We start from the raw sequence: 18,595 nt of genomic DNA, 5'->3' as shown, positions 1-18,595 counted from the left end.
TCACCTGAACTCTGGGATACAGCATCCTCAGTTGGATACAACTCTAGATCTGAAATCTGTGTATATGGATGGTGGGTGGAAATCAGAAAGGGAGCAAAAAATCAACATCTTATATTCCATTTAATAGCCAACTTCTTACCAAGTTCTCTTGGACAACATTCTAGTTTTGTTGACATTTCTAGGAAACTTTTTTCCATATGACTGAAGTTCAGTCTTGTGTAACTAAGTATTTGCTTTAACAAAGGTTGTTTTTTTCTCTAGCACAAAATGTGAAGATAAACATATGGTTACATCCTAGACCAGGTCGTTTTCAAATGACTGCAACCTCTCTATGATCTCAATTCCAAGTATCTAAGTTTCTGACAAAGCTTCCTATATTTCCAGCTCACTTCCACCTCTACGCCAACCCCAGTGATGCTCTGATCCCACAGCTGGATCTCTAAAATATTCACCTTTCCACTTTTTCAAAGTCCTTCCCTGACTAATGTCTTTTCTTCCTTCTTACTCAATTTTACTTTCACAGGCAATCATTTTAACTACTTCCATGAATATACATGCACACCTGTCTTCTTTTCTTCTCTGATTTCATCCTGCTCACATGGTCAAACTATACCCCTGGGTAAATCCGACGTTCTGCCTGGGCCTGAAAGCTTGGTGGTTAGAGCATTGCCCTATTGCGCCAACATTGTGTATTCAATTCCCATTAGGGCACATACAGGAAGATAAATGTTTTTCTCTCTCTCACTTCCTAAAATCAATCAATAAATTTAAAATAAAAGTTTTGTCAAAATCTGACACATTCTGCCTCATTAGTGCCTGGCTCATGTAGCAGAACATTGTGAGTGTTCATGAACAAGCAAAGGGATAAACAAATTGTGGCCTAGCCATAGAATGGATATTACTCGGTACTAAGAAACAAGGAAGTACTGATAGGCAAAACATGGTCCTCGAAATAATTATAAGAAATGAGAGGCAAACCAGAAAACATATGGTATATTCCATCTATGTAAAATTCTAGAAAAAGCAAACTAATCCAGAGATTCAACAGATCATCAGTTGCCTGGAGAGAGAGGAAGGATGGGAGAGGAAGAAACTAAGGATGTGATGGCTATGTTAACTATCTTGAATGTGATGATAGTTTCATGGGTGTGTGTGTGTGTGGGTGTGTGTGAGTGTGTGTGTGTGTGAGTGTATATATACACATACACACACATATATATATGTCACATTTATCAGACTGTACATTTTATGTATGAGGAGGTTATTGTATGCCAATTACACCTCAGTAGAACTGTTGAGAAGAAAATGGTAAAATATCTGTTTTCATTATTTTTGCTATTATATATTGGTAATGTGTTTCTCTTTTTGTTTACTGCCCTTTAAAATATATGTATGTATTAGGCGGTTCTGCAGAGAACATTTGCTATAGAGATAATTTTACTTTTCTTTTTCATTGGTAACCACCTTTCCCTTTCTGCTTTTTCTTTCTCCTTTCCTCATCACACTGAGATCTCCTCATTTTATGAAAAATCAATCAAATCCACAGCATGGATTTTGCTGTTTGATCTCTCCTGATGTCCTTCAGCCAACTGAGTGTCTCCTGTCATTTTTCGTCATCAAAAAAAAATTTTTTTTTATCTAGAATAGCTATTGAGATGGTCATAAGATTTTCTCTTTTACTGTTAATGTGGTGAGTTCCATTTTTTAGTTTTCAAAGGCTAAATCAAGCTTGACTCCCTTAAAATTCTAGTTGATAAGCTTTTCTTAAAATAAATTTTTTAATTTTATTTAGACAATTAATTTTAACAGGATGACATTGATCAATTAGAGTACACAGATTTAGAGAAAACACCTCCAGATCATTTTGACATTTGATTATGTTGTATACCCATCACCCAAAGTCAAATAGTCTTCTGAGACCTTCTTCTGGTTACCTTCGTGCCCCTCCCCTCTACCTTCCCCCCTCTTCTCCTTTTATCCCCCTCTCCTACCCCGTAACCACCACACTCTTGTCCATGTTCTTGAATCTTTTTTATGTCCCACCTATATATAGAATCATATAGTTCTTAGTTTATTCTGATTTACTTATTTTGCTCAGTATAATGTTATGAAGTTACATCCATGTTGTTGTAAATGATCTGATGTCATCATTTCTAATGGCTGAGTAGTATTCCATAGTGTATATGTACCACATCTTCTTTATCCAGTAATCTATTAAAGGGCTTTTCTTGTTTCTATGCCTTGGCCACTGTGAACAATGCTGCAATGAACATGGGGCTGCATGTGTCTTTACGTACCAGTGTTTCTGAGTTTTGGAGGTATATACCCAGTAGGGGGATTGCTGGGTCAAATGGTAGTTTTATTTTTAATTTTTTAAGGAACCACCATACTTTCTTCCATAATGGTTTTACTACTTTACATTCCCACCAACAGTGGATGAGGGTTCCTTTTTCTCCACAGCTTCTACAACACTTGTTGTTACCTGTCTTGTTGATAGTAGCTCATCTAACAGGTGTGAGGTGGTATCTCATTGTAGTTTTGATTTGCATTTCTCTAATAGCTAAAAAAGATGAGTATCTTTCATATATCTGTTGGCCATTTGTATTTCTCCCTGGGAGAAGTGTCTGTTCATGTCCTCTTCCCATTTTTCTATTGGATTTTGTTTGTTTGTTCTTGAGTTTTATGAGTTCTTCGTAAATTTTGGATATTAGGCCTTTATCTGTGCTTTTATTTGAAAATATCATCTCCCATTTAGGTGACTATCTGTTATGTTGTCAGTTTCTCCTGCTGTGCAAAAGCTTCTTAGTCTGATGTGGTCTCATTCATTTATCTTTTCCTTCACTTCCCTTGCCTTTGGAGTCATAAAGTGTTCTTTACAACCAAGTTCCATGAGTTTAGTACCTATGTTTTCTTCTATGTAATTTATTGTTTCAGGTCTTATATTTAGGTCTTTGATCTATTTTGAATTAATTTTAGTACAAGGGGACAAACTGTAGTCGAGTTTCATTCTTTGGCATGTGGATTTCCCGTTTTCCCAGCATCATTTGTTGAACAGGCTTTCTTTTCTCCATTGTGTGTTATTGGCTCCTTTATCAAAAATTATTTAAGCATATATATGTGGTTTTATTTCTGGGCTTTCTATTCTGTTCTATTGGTCTGAGTGTCGATTTTTCTGCAAATACCATGCTGTCTAGATTATCATGACTATAATATAATTTGCAGATAGTAGTATTGTAATGCACAGTTTTGTTCTTTTTCCTTAGGATTGCTTTGGCTATTTGGAGTTTTTTATACTGTAGTTCCATATAGACCTGATGATTTTTTGTTCCATTTCCTTAAAAAAAATGACATTGGAATTTTGATGGGAATTGCATTAAATTTTTATATCGCTTTGGCTAATATGGTCATTTTGACTATATTTATTCCTCCTATCCAAGAACAAAGAATATTTTTTTATTTCATTGTATCTTTTTCGATTTCCCTTAACAATGCTTTGTAGTTTTCATTATATAGGTCTTTTACATTTTTTGTTTATTCCTAGGTATTTTTGTTGTTGTTGTTGCAACTATGAAGGGGATTATTTTTTTTAGTTCCTCTTTGATGTTTCATTGTTGGCTTACTGGAAGGCAATAGACTTTTGTACATTAATTTTGTACCCCGCAACTTTACTGTATTGGTTTCTTGTTTCTAGTCATCCTTTTGTGGAGTCTTTGGGGTTTTCGATATATAGGATCATATCACCTCAAAAAGTGAAATCTTTACTTCTTATTTCCCAATATGAATGTTTTTTACAGCTAGTGCTTGACTTACGATAACGATGGGTTCCGACAGACTGGTTGTAACACGATTTGGTCATAAGTTGAGTAGGCTATATGTACAGTACCGTGAAATGATGTTATAAAAATCTTTAAGTCATATTTTATCATATTTTTCTTTCATTATTGTTATATATCATAATTTTCTTTGTTCATTTTATGCCATTTGTATAATCTCTACACTATTTTGTTTCTTATTTTTACATTCGTCAGGTTTAAGTAAAACACTGCATTATTAGGACAACTGGTTAATATTTGCAAAACAAACAAAATTACAAAATACAGGTGCATACAAAAATACAAAATACAGGTGTAAAAAATACCATAGGATACATTTTCCCAATTGCAAAACATATCAGAATATATAAACATGTACGAAATATTTTATTGGCCGCTGGTTCTTGGTTGCGGATGGTTGATGTCATCATCTGAGGCAGCAGTTGGGGTTACTGGAGTTGGTTTTTCATAAACATGTGCCATCACATTCACTTTCTTTCCTCCTTCATACTTGTTTATTGATTGCTTTCTCATATGTGCCTTGACCAGGGGGATCAGAGCGAGTGGTCCCTTGCTCAAGCCAGTGACCTTGGACTCAAACCAGTGACCATGGGGTCATGGCTATGATCCCATGCTCAAGCCAGCACCCCTGCACGCAAGCTGGTGAACCCATGCTCAAGTTGGATGAGCCCACGCTCATTTTCATGTCAGGATCAATGGCCTTTTTTTCCTTCGTGGCAGGCTGAGGCATAGACAAAGACAATTTCCTCTTGGTAGTCATCTTGGGAGGGGTTTGATGAAAAATATCCAAGACACAAAACACAAATTGCTGTACCGAGTCTGGGATAACAGTTGAAATGGTGCAAGCGGAGATGGTAGTGCTGTTGGAAGCTGGTCCACACTGTGGTACACCCAGTTGGGCAATGGTTGCGCTGCCAGACACAGTGCAGTCATGGCTCGCAATTGTGGTCATAAAGTCTGATGGTCGTAAATTGCATAGGTCGCAAGTCGATCAATATCTGAATTTCTTTCTCTTGTCTGATTGCTCTGGCTACAACTTCCAGCACTATGTTGAATAAGAGTAGAGAGAGTGGAAAACCTTGTCTTGTTCCTGATTTTAGTGAAAAAGTCCTCAGTTTTATGCCATGTAATATGATGTTAGCTGATGGTTTATCATAAATGGCCTTTATTATGTTGAGATATTTTCCTTCTATACCCATTTTGTTGAGTGTTTTAAACATAAAATGGTGTTGTATTTTATTGAATGCCTTTTCTGCATCTATTGATAGGATCATATGTTTTTTGTTCTTTGTTTTGTTGATATGGTATATTACATTAACCGTTTTACATATGTTGAACCATCCTTGTGATTCTGGGGTGAATCCCACTTAATCATGATGAATTATTGTTTTAATGTGTTGTTGTATTCGATTTGCTAGTACTTTTAGTATTTTAACATCTGTATTCACTACAGACATTGGTCTGTTTCTTTCTTTGAATTGTCCTTGCCAGGTTTCGGTATGAGGGTTATGTTGGCCTCATAAAATGTGTTCTTCAATTTTTGGGGAGACTTTGAGTAGAACAGGAACCAGGTATTCTTTGAATGTTTGATAGAATTCACTTGTATAACAGTCTGGCCCTGGACTTTTCTTTTTGGAGAGGTTTTTGATAGTTGTTTCTATTTCCTCCCTGCTTATGGGTCTGTTTAGGCTTTCAGCTTCTTCATGACTCAGTCTAGGAAGATTGCATTGTTCTAGGAATTTATCCATTTCTTCTAGATTGTTAAATTTGGTGGCATATAGTTTTTCATAGTATTCTACAATAATTCTTTCTATATCTATGTTATCTGTGGTGATTTCTCCTCTTTCATTTTGGATTTTGTTTATATGAGTCCTTTCTCTTTTTTCCTTAGTGAGTTCTGCCAAGGGTTTCTCAATTTTGTTGATCTTTTCAAAGAACCAGCTCCTTGTTTTATTAATTTTTTTCTATGCTTTTTCTGTTCTCTATTTTGTTTATTTCTGCTCTGGTTTTTTTTTTTTTTTTTTCATTTTTCTGAAGCTGGAAACAGGGAGAGACAGTCAGACAGACTCCCGCATGCGCCCGACTGGGATCCACCCGGCACGCCCACCAGGGGTGATGCTCTGCCCACCAGGGGGGCGATGCTCTGCCCATCCTGGGCGTCGCCATATTGCGACCAGAGCCACTCTAGCGCCTGAGGCAGAGGCCACAGAGCCATCCCCAGCGCCCGGGCCATCTTTGCTCCAATGGAGCCTTGGCTGCGGGAGGGGAAGAGAGAGACAGAGAGGAAAGCGCGGTGGAGGGGTGGAGAAGCAAATGGGCACTTCTCCTGTGTGCCCTGGCCGGGAATCGAACCCGGGTCCTCCGCACGCTAGGCCGACGCTCTACCGCTGAGCCAACCGGCCAGGGCTCTGCTCTGGTTTTTATCGTTTCCTTTCTTTTGCTGGTTTTGAGTTGCCTTTGTTCTTTTTCTAGTTTCTTAAGATGTGAAGCTAAGTGGTTTACTTGGGCTCTCTCTTGTTTGTTCATATAGGCCTATAGTGATATGAACTTCCCTCTTATTACTGCTTTTGCTGCATCCCAGAGATTCTGATATGTCGTATTGTATTTTCGTTTGAATGTATCTTTTGATCTCTGCTTTTATTTCTTCTTTGACCCACTCATTTTTTTTAAAAGTATGTTGTTTAATTTCCACATTTTTGTGGGTCTGTTTACCTCTTTTTTGCAGTTGAATTCTAGTTTCAAGGCTTTATGATCAGAAATATGTTTGGCATAATTTCAACCTTTCTGACTTTTTTGATGTTATTTTTGTTGCCCAACATGTCAATTTTTGAGAATGTTCCATGTACACTAGAGATAAATGTATATTCTGACACTTTGGGATGAAATGTCCTGTAGATGTCTATCATATCCAATTGTTCTAGTGTTTCATTTAAGGCCAACATTTCTTTATTGGTTTTCTGTTTGGATGAATGATCTAGAGCCATCAGTGGTGTATTGAGGTCTCCAAGTATGATTGTATTTTTGTCGATTTTTGTTTTTAGGTCAGTCAGTAGCTGTCTTATATATTTTGGTGCTCCTTGCTTTGGTGCAGATATATTAAGAAGTGTTATGTCTTCTTGATTCAATGTCCCCTTTATCATTATGAAATAACCGTTTTTGTCTCTGATTACCTTTACTGTCTTGTAGTCAGCATTGTTAGATATGAGTATTGCTACACCAGCTTTTTTTTTGATGTTATTTGCTTTGAGTATTGTTTTCCAACCTTTCACTTTAAATTTGTTTTTATCCTTGTAGTTTAGCTGTGTTTCTTGTAGGTAGCATACAGTTGGATTTTCTTTTTTAATCCATTCTGCTACTCTGTGTCTTTTTATTGGTGAGTTCAATCCATTTACATTTAGTTTAATTATTGACACTTGAAGGTTTCCTATTGTCATTTTATATATTGCTTTCTGATAGTTTTGTATCATGTTTGGTTCTTTTCTTCTGTTTTTCTATCATTTGTTTTTGTTTGGTTGTAATCCATACTTCTTTCCTCTGTTACTTCTTTTATCAAGCCATGTGCTCTGTGGTGATTATTTACAGGGGTGGTTACCATTAAGTAATGAAAAGGATACATATCATGTTCATTGTACTACAGTATCTCATGAGTGTTTCTGCACTCCATCCTCCTTTGCTACTGTTAATCTTTGTCCTCTCCCCTTTTTTGTTTTTGTTGTCATAGCTTGATCTTGTTTTTATTGTGATCTTGATGGAGCTTTAACTTGTAGTGTTGTTTTGTTTTGTTCTTTTTATCTGGTCTGAAAACCCCCTATAGTATTTCCTGAAGTGGGTTTTTTCTGGTGATAAAATCCCTCATTTTTTTATATCTGTGAATGTTTTTATTTCTCTGTCGTATTTGAAGGATAGCATTGATGGGTATAGTATTCTTGGCTTGAAGTTCCTCTCTTTCAAAACTTTAAATATTGGGGTCCACTCTCTTCTAGCTTGTAGAGTTTCTGCTGAAAAATCTGATAATAATCTAATGGGCCTTCCTGATAAAAAGTTTTTAAACGACTGCTCTATTCTACTTGTTGATTGTTTGTGAATAAGTGGCACTGCCCTTTAACATAACAGGTTTTCTTTAGCTACTAGAAAATGCTTCTGTCACTTTCTAGGTCTTTGTTCTATGCTTATGTGGTGCATATAACATGTCAGGCACTTTTAAGCAATTAACAATTGCAAGCATCAAATTTATTTTAAATCCTCCTGAAAAATGAGATAACTTATAATCAGATCATATATGCAATTGTCAAGGTCCCTTACCTACTATGCCCCAGAGCTAAGACCTGAAGCCCAGCTGTCTGGCTCTAGGTTTTGAAGAATAAACTATCATGATCATTTTAGGGTTTATATTCCTTTTCTTGAGACCGAATTACAAAACTCTGAAACAAGCTAAATACCCATTATAAGTGTATTTTAATTAATTAATTCATATGCACCACTAAATAAATACTTTAATATTCAATAAAAATATGTATATGAGGACTTGGAAAGAAGTCAAATTTAAATACTGTGTAAATAAAACTAGCCACAGACAGATTTGTATATATAACCTCATAAAAATGAGAAGATATTTAAAAATGAATATGAAGCCATAAAAAAAGAAGCATTTGATTTTTTTTTATTAAACAAGAACATCAGAAAAGCAAACGAAAGTCAAACAAAGTTGTCAATTATATATATGAGATACAAAATCAACTTTAATTCATTGGTGAAAATGTACTATAAAAAAAGGCTGAAAGTACTGGAGTATCTGCACATTCCCTGATCCTCTAATTTTTGTGAGCAGTAATTTCCCTTAAACATAAAATTTCTGGTAAGACAAGTGGGGTACTGAGGGAATGCTGTTCCAGAGGTCGTCTGTGGCTCTAGCCCAGTCACTCTCCCACAGCAGCTGCATGTTTTGAGCACTTTAGAAACTTTTAAATGATACTAGTTACTAGAATCTCATACACAAAATGGAATCACAGCCTTGGGGGGAAAATATGGGCACTGGTAATTTTACCAAGTTCTCCAGGTTGTTCTCATAGCTATCTACATTTGAAAATTACTGAAGTGCAAGACACATTTGAAAGTTGTAGTTTCTGGAGTTCTTTTCGAGACTTCTCTCTTGCTCCTACACAGCTCTCTTGCTTAGAAAGGTGTCATGTCTTCCCTAGTTTAGGACCTATAAACAACTTATCGATTTCTCCCCTCTCCATTCATTTGTGCCTGTGATGAAACTGCCTGTGCTCTAAACTTCCTGCTGTAGGAACAGCTTTGATGACCTCTGTGTGTGGCAACTTCCCTGTCACTGCCAGGACATGACATGTGATCCCTCTGGGTCTTATCTCCCCTTGCTTTCCTTCCCTTGATATTTAAAACACACTACTCAATATAGTGGAGGTAGCTGAAGAAGCAAGGGTAAACAAGACAGCCACAGTCACCCTTTGTATTGCATCTTGAGGTGAGTAATTTGGGGCATAAATTACTGTGACTTTTTTGTATAGTTTTTCTATGAAGACTGCTCTAGCTCTGGCCCTTCTAGGAATACTGCTTCTCTGAAGGATAGTTTGAGCATTCAGAACTGCATGTACTTTTTTATTAATTTTATAAAATTGAATGTATTGGGTACAGGTTGAAGTGTGAAACTCAACAGAACATCACCTGCACACTGCACCGTGTGCCCATCTTCCCAAGTAAACTCTCTGCTGTCCCCATTTCCCACCATTTGCCCAGCTCCCCCTGTCCCCACCCCCTTTCCCTCTATCACCACACTGTTGTCTGTGTCTATCCTTGAATGCTACACAGAAGATAGTTCTCCTGAACTTTTCCCAACGTGTACTGTGTAACATGCTTACTTTTTATTGATTTGGTAGGGGAGGAGTAAAGGGTAGAATCTTCCTTAATAAAAAGTAAAGAGTTTAATAACTCCGGAGTTATACTTGTTCTTTCTCAAACTGGAGTGTCCAGAAAGTGGTCTCTCTGGTTCTGTTCACTGAACATTTTATGGGACTTGTCATAAACCCTCTGGTTTCCTTACCACTTTCTTCAAGGGTGACTTGGGAGAGCAAATGGCTAACTTCTCAATGCGTATCAAAGTCAGCTTTCTGATCATCATGTTGGCATTTCCTCTTTTCTCTGGTGAGTATATTTTCCAATCATGGGAGGATTTGGTGTCATTGGAAACAAAATTTTTTTTCATTTCTTTTAGCATTCTTGAATTGAGAAACCTAGCTAGAGAATAGTGCAAATTCCCTCATCCACATCTCTAGGGACCATTAATCAACCTTGGAACTGAGAGTGTTTATTACCTTAATTGTGAGGCAACAGCATAGACATCAGAAACATTATTGAAAATAATGAGTCTCAGTCAATTCCCTTTGTATTAGAATGATGTTAGCAAGTTATTATCTTTCATAACCTTCAGTTTCATCATCTACAAAATGTTGGTACTAAAGCAAATGATATCCATGAAGGTGTTGTGTAGTTTAAGAAATACAATGATTTTTGAGACAAAGTTAGATCTACTGTAGAAATCAGCATTGTTCACAGTTTTGGTCATTGGACTTTCCTATCCACAGTCAGTGTCAAAGAAGGCTCACTAATGCCATGTTGTTTCCTCATTGAAAGAACTGCATCCGTGTCTTCTCACAACACATGTGGAAATGTCATTGGCGGTACCAAGTTATTAAATGTCTTTTATCTGTACAGGAACTAACTCGGATGAAATCTCTGATATTACAAAGCCGGTAAGTTACTTCAAACTTATAAGAAATTGGAAATATTTCATTCTTGTAAAATAGAGTAAAATTATAAGGTAAAGTGCTTCCAACAAAAATGATGTGTTACAAAGTAAAATCCCAAATTATTAACCTCCCTGGAGAAAATATAGAAATTACAGCAATGCAGAACCATACTTATTCATGCCTATCTTATTCCTTTTTATGAGCCGTACTGTGTACTTTTGCGAAGTACACGAGATAACACAGTCTTTTACGTTTCAGTATTTAAATGTTCACTGTCCTAAAATTCTCTATTCCACCTATTCATCACTTCATCTTCCCGCTCACCTGGCAACCAATGATCTTTATACTTTGTCCTTAGTTTTCCCTTCTCCAGAATATCGTAGAGTTGGAAAGGTACAGTATGTAGACTTTTCAGGTTGGCTTCATTCATTTAATAATATACCTTAAAGTTGGTCATGTCATTTCATGGCTTGATAGCTCTTCTCTTTTTAGAATTAATTAAAATTATGCTTGGTGTTCTCTGAGCTTCCTGGATCTGTGGTTTGGTGTCTGACATTAATTTGGAAACATTGTCAGTCATCATTGTTACAAATATTTCTTGTTCCCTTCTCTCTTTTTCCTTCCTCTGGTATTCCCATTATGTGTGTTACAGCTTTTCTAGTTGTCCCATAGCTATTAGATTTTCTTCCCTTCTTTTTAGCCTTTTTCATATTACTTTTCATTTTGAGGTTTTTCCTGAAATATCTTCTAGCACAGAGATTCCTTCCACAGCCATGTCCAATTACTAATACGTCCATCAAAGACAGTCTTCATGGATGTTACAATATTATTTATCTGTGGTATTTCTTTTTGGTCCTGAGAACTCTCATCTCTCTGCTTACACTGTCCACCTATTCTTGATTCTGTCTACTTGATCCATTAGAATCTTAGCACAGTTGATTTAAATACTTGGTCTTATTATTCCAACATCCCTGCCACAGTCTGGTTCTGATGCCTGCTCTGTCTCTTCAATTATGTCTTTTTGCTTTTTAGTATGTTTTGTAATGTTTTTGCTATGGGTGAACATAATGTACCAGGTAAAAGGAACTACTGTAAACAGACCTCTAGTAACTTTATGATAAGGTGTGGGGCAAGGGGAAACATTCTATTGTCTGATGATTAGGTCTCAGTCATTTAGTGAACCTGTGCCTCTGGACTGGGAACCTCACACGTACGTTTTAGTTTGTATCTCCTCCCTGAGGTGGGACTGGATGGCTAGAGTGACTGGAGTTGAGTACTTCCCTTCTCTCAGGTCAGTTGGGCTCTGACAGTACCCCAGTAGGTTAGGTTTTAGTTAAGGTTATCCTGAAGAAAGGACAGGTTAAAAAATAAATTCTATAAGAAAATTTTTAAAAAATGCATTGGTATCCACAGCCTTGCTAACATAATGTGCTATTAAGGTTTTCAAATTTGATCTGATCTTTCTATGAAAATATGAGTTTTATTTGTATGTTTCTAAATATATTTAAAATTGAATACTTTTTGCATATTCATAAATACCTTCTATTTTTTTATAATTTATATTATGACTTGTCATAGTGTTTGTTTGCCATGCAGATTTAATATTTATTTCTGTAACACTTTTGCTTTAACTTATATTTCTTTCCTGAACTCAATCTTGTTGTTCCATACATTAAAAATAAAATAAGTTTCACTCCTAGAGTTTGACTTTTGATTCAAGGAATCAACACATCTCAGATGTTTGCTAGAGCCTGCTGAATTTACTATGTTTTCAGTGCTGCATTCAGTTTTTCTTCTGCTTCCTGGCTTTATATTTTAGAAGCTAGGAGGCTTCAACTACAGGTATGTGATTCTCAATTTTTCTTTCTTCTTATAGAAGTTCTGCATAGATGAAGATGACTATGTGCCATATATTTGAGTGAACACAGTTGGCTCTTGCTCTAGGTTTGTTTAGTGTTTCTGGTGAAAGAGTGCCCTATTGTGTCCACAGAAAAATTCTGTTTCCTTTATGAGGTGGTGTGTGTGTATTTTATCTTTTTTTATATATATACTGTTCGGTTCTCTTTTGTATTGCATTATTTTGAAGGCCCCCATGTGTTTCTTTTTACTTTCACTTCCTTATCTCTAAGATGTCACATGAATCCCCCCACTTTTTGACTTTCAATTCACTGAATAGTAATGACTATCAGAGACTTCTATCTTGAGTCTCACTTACTTTTAATTTCTTCACTTGTAAACATGTCCTTGTCTACTAGGTCTTTTTACAGCCCCCCCCCCCCCCCCCGGAATTATGGGCTTTCTCAGTTCTCCTCTTGTGTCTTTAATAATTTGGTATACTTTTTCTGCTTCTCTGGCTTCCTTCTACCCCTTGCTACCCACTGCTATCAATATTCAATTGATTGATATATCACAGTTATCTATCCATTCATCATTGATGAACATTGGGTTGTTTACACTTTTCGACTATTATGAATATATTTAAGGATCCCAATGCATTCTAACTAAAACATTTACTTTCAAATCCACAGCTATTCACACTGTATCAAAACTATAAATAAATACAAAGAGGTGGTATTAATAGTTAACAGAGAAAAAAGAAATAATTACCTACAAAGATACTGAAAATAGATTGTTATCAGACTCCTGAATTTGAACAATGGAAGACATTGTCAGTCTTAACATAGATCCAAAAATCCTAAATAAAAACTTCATATGTAGCTTGACCTATGATGACACAGTGGTTGAAGCATTGCCCTAGAATGCTGAGATCATTGGTTCTCATCCCAGGCTTGCCTGGCCAAATACATATAATATAACAGGTGTCGGGAACCTATGGCTCATGAGCCAGATGTGGCTCTTTTGATGGCTGTATCTGGCTCGCAGACAAATCTTTAATAAAAAAATATAACTTTAAAAATATAAAACATGTTCATGCATTACAATCCATTCACTTCCTACCGCTCATGTTCATGGTTGCGGGTGGCTGGAGCCAATCACAGCTGTCCTTTCGGACAACACTAAACTTTTATTGGATAATGCATAATATACATGGGTCGTTGTATGGCTCTCATGGAATTTCATATTAAAATATGTGGCATTCATGGCTCTTTCAGCCAAAAAGATTCCTGACCCCGTACATATAAGAAGTAACAGCCTGCTTGACCAGGAAGTTGCGCAGTGGATAGAGCATCAAACTGAAAGGCAGAGGACCCAGGTTCAAAAATCCAAGGTCTCCTTCTCGATCGCTGGCTCATCCGGCTTGAGAGTGAGCTCCCTAGCTTGAACGTGGGGTCACTGGCTTGACCATGGGATCATACATATGACCCAATGGTCTCAGGCTTGAGCCAAGAGATCGCTGGCTTAAAGCCCAACTTCAGTGGCTTGAGCCCATGATCACTGGCTTGAGCTAGGGGTCAATTGCTCTGTTGTAGCCATCTGGTCAAGGCACATATGAGAAAGAAATCAATAAATAACTAAGGAGGCAAAGGAGCTTCAATGAAGAATTGATGCTTCTCATCTCTCTCCTTTCTTGTCTGTCTGTCCCTATCTGTCTCTCTCTCTGCCTCCTCTCTGACTCCGTCACAAAAATAAAAAATAAAAAAGAGAAAGAAGCTACTGCCAGACCAGGTGGTTATGCATTGGACGGAGCTTTGGATGGGGTACAGAGGACCTAGCTTGAGCACGAGCTCATTTAGCTTGAGCATGGGCTGACCAGCTTGAGCACGTGGTCACTGGCTTGAGCATGTGATCATAGACATGATACCATGGTTGCTGGTGTGAGCCTAAAGGTCGCTGGCTTAAAGCCCAAGGTTGCTGGCTTGAGCCCAAGGTCACTAGCTTGAGCAAGGGGTCACTTCCTCTGCTATAGCTCCCAGGTCAAGGCACATATGAGAAAGTCATCAATGAACAGTTAAGGCACTGAAACAAAGAGTTGATACTTCTCATCCCTCTCCCTTCCTGTCTGCCTGTCTCTATCTGTCCCTCTCTCTGTCTCTTTCTATCTCTGTCTCTCTTGCAAAAAAAATAAAAAAAAATAAAAAAGCTACTACAACAAGGTAATGCTTCTAGCTACTCCCACCACCATTTCTCTCACTTTCTCTCTCTCTCCTCTCTAAAATCATAACTAAAATAAAATTGGTATGGAAAGCATAGCAGTGTATAAAAATACAGCCAAATAATGACAGTCTCCTTTACCAGCAATAAATGATTGATTTAGATTAGGTTTACTATAATTTATCATTAATGTGTAAAAAATTGTCAATTTATATTATTTCAATAAATAATTATAAAGGTTTTCATAGAAAGTAATCTATACTTACTAAAATATATAGAAGAAACCAGAATAGTTTAGAATGATTATACATATATAGTATATTTAAAAGTACCCAAAATTAAGTAATACACAATTTTATTAATAATTGTATAGACTCTACACAGGAAAAGCAGGTCAATGATAAATAGAAAACTGAGTGTAATGATCACCTCTGAGATGAGAGGGGAATGGAATTTGCAGTAAGTATCTGATAGGGAAGGCTAAGTTCATAAAAAAGTTTTGATTTTACATTTCGTTTCTAATTACAGGGATGTTTGTTTTGTTATGGGCCCATGATAATATCATGTAAATTATCATATTTTTTAATTTACAGCATTTCATAATAACATATTAAGAACATAGTTTTAGATATATACTCTATGATTATTTCTTTGTTGCCTGCACTTTACAGACTGCATGTAACAAAAACCCAACATTTGGATGCCCTAAAAACTATAGCCCAGTCTGTGCATCCAATGGAGTGACCTATAGTAATCTCTGCACATTTTGTAAGGCAAACAGGTAAGCGTGCTATAGTCAATATTTACTCTTTTTACTTACTGAAATAGTGTCATGTACTAGAAACTTCTGTTTTGCTCCTAATCTAGTTACCAGGTACATTAAGTCCTTACATCAGGTCTTTTATAGATTCTGCAACAGTAAGGAAAATAACATATAATAAAACCAATTTTGCCATAGGTTAATTGATATAAATAAGAGTTAAGTTCCTGCAACATCTCATCAAGGTTATAGCAAATCTTTGAACAAAACAACGTTATTTAAGGACCTGCTGTACACAGTAAACAACTACTGCATTCTATGAAAGCTTGAGCCTGTATCCTTCACCTCCACCCTGGAATGCAAACTTCTCAACGTAGGCTAGCCTCACCTGTGTGTGATGATGACTTGATTTCAAATATTGAAATCAATTAACATTCCTTAATTTACTATAACATTTTCCAGTTACTAGGACTGCATGTAAAGTGGGAGACGCTGGAATCAACCACACTCTCCACCCACTCATTCCTCAGGTGTGGGCTGGGTCCCCATAGTGCATCAGGCCTGAGGATATGCCCGCAGCAGGACAGGGGTCCCTTGCAGGGCCCGGGGCACTGCTGTGACAGCTGCCTGAGGGGCCGCCCGGGCTCTCTGCCTTGGGCCTTGTTCACATGCTCAGTTCAGAGAGCACTTGGGACACAATTAGGGGGCATGACATACTGCTTTCTTTTAATATGTTTTTCTCTCTACACAGAAAAAGTCATGGGAAAATTACTTTTCAACATAATGGCTCATGCAGGAGAATATTGTCCACTGGAGGGACAAAGCCACGTTTGGATTCTGCAGAGCTGCTGGGAACAGCTGCATGAAGTGACAACAAGACTCTCTGCCTTAAGACTTGTTCACATGTTCAGCCTCAAGGGTATCAGAAGCACAATCAGGGAGCATGACATATTGCTCTGTATTAATATTTCTTTTTCTTGACAGAGAAAGTTATGGTAAATTCACATTTAAACACACTGTACCATGCTGTTCTTCGCCATGTGGCTCCATACATTCATATGACTCCCCTTTACTCCTTCTCAGCGGTCGGATTCTATAGAATATCAGTCCCTTTGATGGAAATAGTGCCAAAAACTCCTGAATGAGTAGATTAATTATGCTTTGGAAACTGGATAAACTGTTAGTAACAGGTTTCTCCACTCCCAAATTTTGTAATTAAAAAATTTTAACTCTCTGTCACAATCTAAGAAAACTCCTAATTATATGTTCAGACCTGGTATCTAAGGCATTCCTCGATCATTCAATACTTTTCTCAGTAAACATGTCACATGCTACTTGGTTATTAAGACAACTGTTGTCACTGAGGTTGCTCAGTGGAGTCACAGAGACCCAATGAGGCGATGCCAGTTGCAGCCATGTGTCCGGACCCACCTACAGTGTATGTAAAAAGCATAGATGATGAAGATTGTCCCGGTTCTGCTGAAGCAGAATCTTTTGCAGAAAAGCCTGGTGCCTAAAATTTGAACTAGCACTTAGGTTACACAAAGACTGAATAGAAAATTTTAGCCTAATATGTTGTGGTGTAAGTAACCGACATTAAACGTTTTATTGCTGAAGCATCAATTTCAAAGACATCCACCTTGAATACCCATATTGCTAGATTTGGGAGCTACCAGCAAAACTAGTTAAAGAACCAGGCAGCCCACACCCTCAGCTCTGCTTTTTAAAAGCTTTAGGTAATCTAAGTAACTGACCATTTGAGTGACCCTACATTGCCCTTCCGATGCCCTAAGACCCACTATTTTTTTTTTCTTTGCATTTCTCCGAAGTTAGAAGCTGGGAGGCAGACAGACTCCTACATGTGCCCCACTGGGATCCACCTAGCATGCCCCCCCCCAGAGGGTAATGTCTACTCATCTGGGATACTGTTCCATTGCAGCTGAAGCCATTCTAGTGTCTGAGGCAGAGGTCATGGAGCCATCCTCAATGCCCGGGTCAACTATGCTCCAATGGAGCCCTAGCTGAGGTGGAAAGAGAGAGATAGGGAGGAAGAAGAGGGGGAAGGGTCGAGAAGAAGATGGGTGCTTCTCATCTCTGCCCTGACCAGGAATCAAACCCGGGATTTCTACACGCTAGGCTGACACCCTACTACTGAGCCAAACAGCCTGGGCCTCAAAGTGCCACTCTTATCCTTAAATTCACCCAGAAAGAATGAAACTGCAAAAATCTAAGCACCTCACTTTCAGATTCTAATAAAGTCGGAACCCAGGTCCATGCTCCCTCCTCTTTTCTCTACCTATGTGCTGTCTGTGTGGCCTTCAGGCATGCCTTGTACCCTCCAGGACCTGTGCGTAAAAATTTTTTTTCCTCTAACTTCCCTGTTGTTTTGTGTGTTTCTTTCCCCAATCACACTGAACAATCACAATAAGAACCACAAGATGGCATCCAGCCACAACATTGGCTCCTGCTCAGGAGAAACCTATGGGGGCTGCTACAATGGACTTAGGTAGTCCTAGCTCTTAGTGTCATTATCAATAGGCTGAGATCAACTTTCCAAGAAAGGCAGTTTCTGCCCAGAGGTTTGGTCAAGAGGATTGTATTTGTCAGGATACAGACTAAATGAACAGAACAGAGAAAGAAGGGTCAAGGACCTTCATTTGTGATTTTCTCTTTTTTATGTAATGGTTCCAAGGTGGATGGTCAGGTCTGGGCTGGAGGGAGTTGTCCATCCACATCTCAGGTCTTCCATTTTGGGGTACAGGCCAGATGGTGGTCCATTCCTCCCTACCTCTGAGAATGATGCTCAACTGGGAGGCCACATGCCTGCTTAGAATCGATTTTACTATACAAATGTAGAATTAATATTTGAAGACAACAATGTTGCATTGTTCAAGTTCATGGTTAGCACTCCATACATACTTATGGGAATGGCAGAGGTATATTGACTAGTTAACATCATCTATCATTGTTCAATATCTTCTCAGAGTGAGAAGAGAAGCATTCAGTCTTCCACCATTTCATATGAAGTTAACTTTTGGGATTTTTATATGTCTTTCTTGGGATGATATATTCCCTACTCTTCTTTTTTTAATTGTAACATTTTTTAAAAATCATTAAATGGCATTAGATTTAGTTAAAATCTTTCTGTATCTCTTGAGATGATTTTCTCTAGTCCTTAGTTT

General features: G+C 37.6%; 1 protein-coding gene across 3 annotated transcripts in view; it reads left to right on the top strand.

Moving 5' to 3' along the window:
- Positions 1 to 16,646, top strand: part of LOC136375803 (serine protease inhibitor Kazal-type 1-like) — a 104,546-nt gene extending 87,900 nt beyond the window's left edge. The window contains exons 1-6 of one of the 3 annotated variants that reach the window (XM_066341571.1): positions 9,162 to 9,318; positions 9,908 to 9,995; positions 10,566 to 10,603; positions 12,376 to 12,442; positions 15,325 to 15,434; positions 16,165 to 16,646. In XM_066341571.1, coding sequence (XP_066197668.1) covers positions 10,578 to 10,603; positions 12,376 to 12,442; positions 15,325 to 15,434; positions 16,165 to 16,279 — 318 coding nt within the window. In that variant the 5' untranslated portion in view covers positions 9,162 to 9,318; positions 9,908 to 9,995; positions 10,566 to 10,577 and the 3' untranslated portion in view covers positions 16,280 to 16,646. Of the gene's footprint in view, positions 1 to 9,161; positions 9,319 to 9,907; positions 9,996 to 10,565; positions 10,604 to 12,375; positions 12,443 to 15,324; positions 15,435 to 16,164 lie in introns of those variants that run through there. The other 2 variants (XM_066341567.1, XM_066341568.1) reach the window with 2 other exon arrangements.
- The last annotated feature ends 1,949 nt before the right edge of the window (positions 16,647 to 18,595 follow it).

This window comes from Saccopteryx leptura, chromosome 6 (genome assembly GCF_036850995.1).
Source record: "Saccopteryx leptura isolate mSacLep1 chromosome 6, mSacLep1_pri_phased_curated, whole genome shotgun sequence".
Lineage (NCBI taxonomy): Eukaryota > Metazoa > Chordata > Mammalia > Chiroptera > Emballonuridae > Saccopteryx > Saccopteryx leptura.
Note: the sequence above shows the minus strand (reverse complement) of the source record. Positions and strands in the feature narration are given on the sequence as shown.